This window comes from Puntigrus tetrazona, chromosome 13 (genome assembly GCF_018831695.1).
Source record: "Puntigrus tetrazona isolate hp1 chromosome 13, ASM1883169v1, whole genome shotgun sequence".
Lineage (NCBI taxonomy): Eukaryota > Metazoa > Chordata > Actinopteri > Cypriniformes > Cyprinidae > Puntigrus > Puntigrus tetrazona.
In genome coordinates this window covers 50481-53358 of record NC_056711.1, presented here as the reverse complement: position 1 = coordinate 53358, position 2878 = coordinate 50481, and the positions used below count along the sequence as shown (strand labels likewise).

At 39.9% G+C, this 2878-nt stretch overlaps 1 protein-coding gene across 1 annotated transcript in view; it reads left to right on the top strand.

Annotated features, from left to right (window-relative positions):
- LOC122356184 (ubiquitin carboxyl-terminal hydrolase MINDY-1-like) overlaps positions 1–2878 on the top strand; it is an 18780-nt gene that overhangs the window by 5075 nt on the left and 10827 nt on the right. The window contains exon 6 of the mRNA XM_043254682.1: positions 2517–2675. Within this exon, the coding sequence (XP_043110617.1) occupies positions 2517–2675 (159 nt within the window). The remainder of the gene's footprint in view (positions 1–2516; positions 2676–2878) is intronic.

Sequence of the window (2878 nt, the reverse complement as noted above, 5' to 3'; positions counted from 1 at the left end):
ATATATGATAATCTATGTTTTCTCCAGTGTATAGATGTGTACAGGAGTTGTTTTTTTTCCCCCACAGTGGATACACAGATGCTGTAACCACATCATTCTAGGGGGAAAAAAAACATACACGACTGTTCAAAAGTTTGTGGTCAGTAAGATTTTTATTTTATTTTTATTTTTAAAAAAATATATAATTCAGTGAGGATGTATGAGGACATTTGCTACAAATGTTTATCTATTTCAAAAATGCTGTTTTTGAACATTGTATTAATGGTTTTACACTAAATATTTTATTTACAATAAAATATATGATGCTTTTTTATATAAAACATATTATGCTAAGTTTAAGTAGTATAATTTTGCTAACATGAGGATCTTTTAATTGCCATTGCAACATTTTGAAATATCTAACTTCCAAGCGGTTCAAAGTCAAGTCTGTTTTTGTATGTGAGCTTGAGGATGTGAGGATGAAGACAGAAGCGTTTCTGATTTTCCCCAATGTGTGTTCTTGCTTATTGGAGTAGGTGGAAGCTGACTGGATTCATGCTGCTTTCTTGCTCTTCCTTTGCTTCTTTATGAGATTTCGTTTTTTTTATTTATAAGGTAGCTTGAGTTTTTATTGCCAAGACAGTTTCAAGTTCAGCTGAGCTTCATTCATGCTTGAATAATGCTATTTCTCTACACTGTAGGTCAGCTGACTGTCTTCGGCCAGGCTTTGTGACAGTAAAGCATTTTTTTGGCAGCAGAGAGAGAGAGAGANCCTGTGCAAACAGTGCACAATAACATCACTCAGGTTTGACTGTGTTTATCGGATGCTTTCCAGTCGAACAGATGTTTTGATTGTATTAAAGCTTTTATAGCCATCTCAGTGAGTATCGCTGGACTGGAGTTAGTATAACAGAGCTGGAGAAAGTGGGTCAGGGCAGTGGAGTGGTTCAGAAGCGCTGGCAGGGGCACAGGGACGGAGCCGGGCCACACGCAGGCTGGGCGTAGGTGGGGGTTGGAACCAGTGCCAGGCTCAACGGGACTGAATGGGAGCTGTGGGTGGATGGGTCTTGGCCGATCTGTCAAATCTCTAACGCTCATCCGACCCTGGTGCCAGTTCTACACGCTCTCATCCACCCACTGACCATCGGGTCAGCCTGTGCCACACTGATTCATCCCGGCTTCTGTTCCAGGAGAGCAGGGACTCATGACTCAGCAGCTTTCTAAAGGTGTCTAGTGTTGTTTTGGAAACATCATACTTTGGTGTGGAGCTGCGAGATGATGACCTGTGTTATTCTGATCAGAGTCAAGGTGAGATGAAGGCTGTGTCAGGGTGCGACTGTCTTGTTTGGAGTGCTAATTACAAATACATTTTGGGCATGACAAAGCAAGTGAGCCTCAGAGCAAGCAGATGAAATACAATTTTGCTTTTGGAGGAGGATGCCTGCTGTTTGGGAAGATAGTCGTGTCAGACGATTATTCTGACGGGCTTTGCTCAGAACCTGTCTGTATGGACAATTTGCTAGTCAGTTAGCTACCAAATGAATCCCAAAGATCACAAATATTGACTGTGTGATTGCAGCCAAACTGAAATAAAAAATGAATCTGGGAGCTAATAACGGTCATCTTAAATCTTGAGCATATAAGTTCTAAAATATGAAAATCTGTCTTATATCACGGACAAAGGTAACAAATAAAGGCTGCTGTTTTGCAACACCTTTAGCTATATTTACAATTTAGGATAGCCTTAACTTTCCTAGCGCTTTTATAAAACCGTTACACTCAGAATAAAGCCAAATTAAATGAAAAATGAAGATATAAAAGCTTATTCAAAATACTGTAATTTAATACTGAATGCCGTACTGACCAGTCAGATTCCAGAACTGGAATTATTTTATACCCAGAGTGATTGGGGTTGAATTAAGTGAAAGTGCTAGGAAATCCTGTGTACCAATGGAAAAGGGCCAGGGCACAAAGAGTAAGAGAGAAATCTCCTACAGAAGGGCAAAAATAATCTCACTGGTTTCCAGGGATTCATGGTTTATGATATATAATGTTGCTGTTACATGGTTGAGTTGTGTTACGAGCTTTAATCTCAACAACTGTCCACACACACTCATTTTATGAGCTGTGACCGATCAACATAACAGATGGTCATACTGTGAGTCCTTAAAAGTGAGAGCCGGACAGATTATTATTATCATAGGGCCTGGAACGTAATATCAAACACACGTATGTTCACGCTATCTGTTAAACTGAATTTGTTGCCTTGCAGTAGCTTGTATCTGTGAGCCTGCAGCTGTGCTTTTTTGAGAGTCAGTGGAGGGTCATTATGGTCAAAACAGAAAGGCAGGAAGTAAAGGAGGTGAACTTTAGTGTTTAGAGCGCTTTAGTCACTGGTCTAGAGTTATGAGATTTTTCCTGCTCAGAGCAGTAAGACAATCGGGTGTGAAATTTTACACAAGTGTGTGCATGCATCGTGTGGGAAGAAGTTACCGTTTTCTTATTTCTCTGTACTTCTTTGCTCTCTCTTTCTCTAGAATATGAGTGATGCTATGGCAGTGCTGCATAAACTGCAGACAGGTCTGGATGTGAACGTTAAGTTCACGGGTGTTCGGGTGTTCGAATACACACCCGAGTGCATCGTCTTTGACCTGCTGGACATCCCGCTCTACCACGGGTGGCTGGTTGACCCACAGGTCAGCATCCCGATTCACATCCTTCTAGAAAAGCAAGTTCCACTGAAACATTAAATGTCACCACATGATGTCATTTACTACTCTAGCGACATGCTCAGTTTCACAAAAACATGATATACACTGAGCACAGTTTTTAATTATTTACATGAAAATAATTCTATAAATATATTAAAATAATTCAATAATAATATAAATAATATATA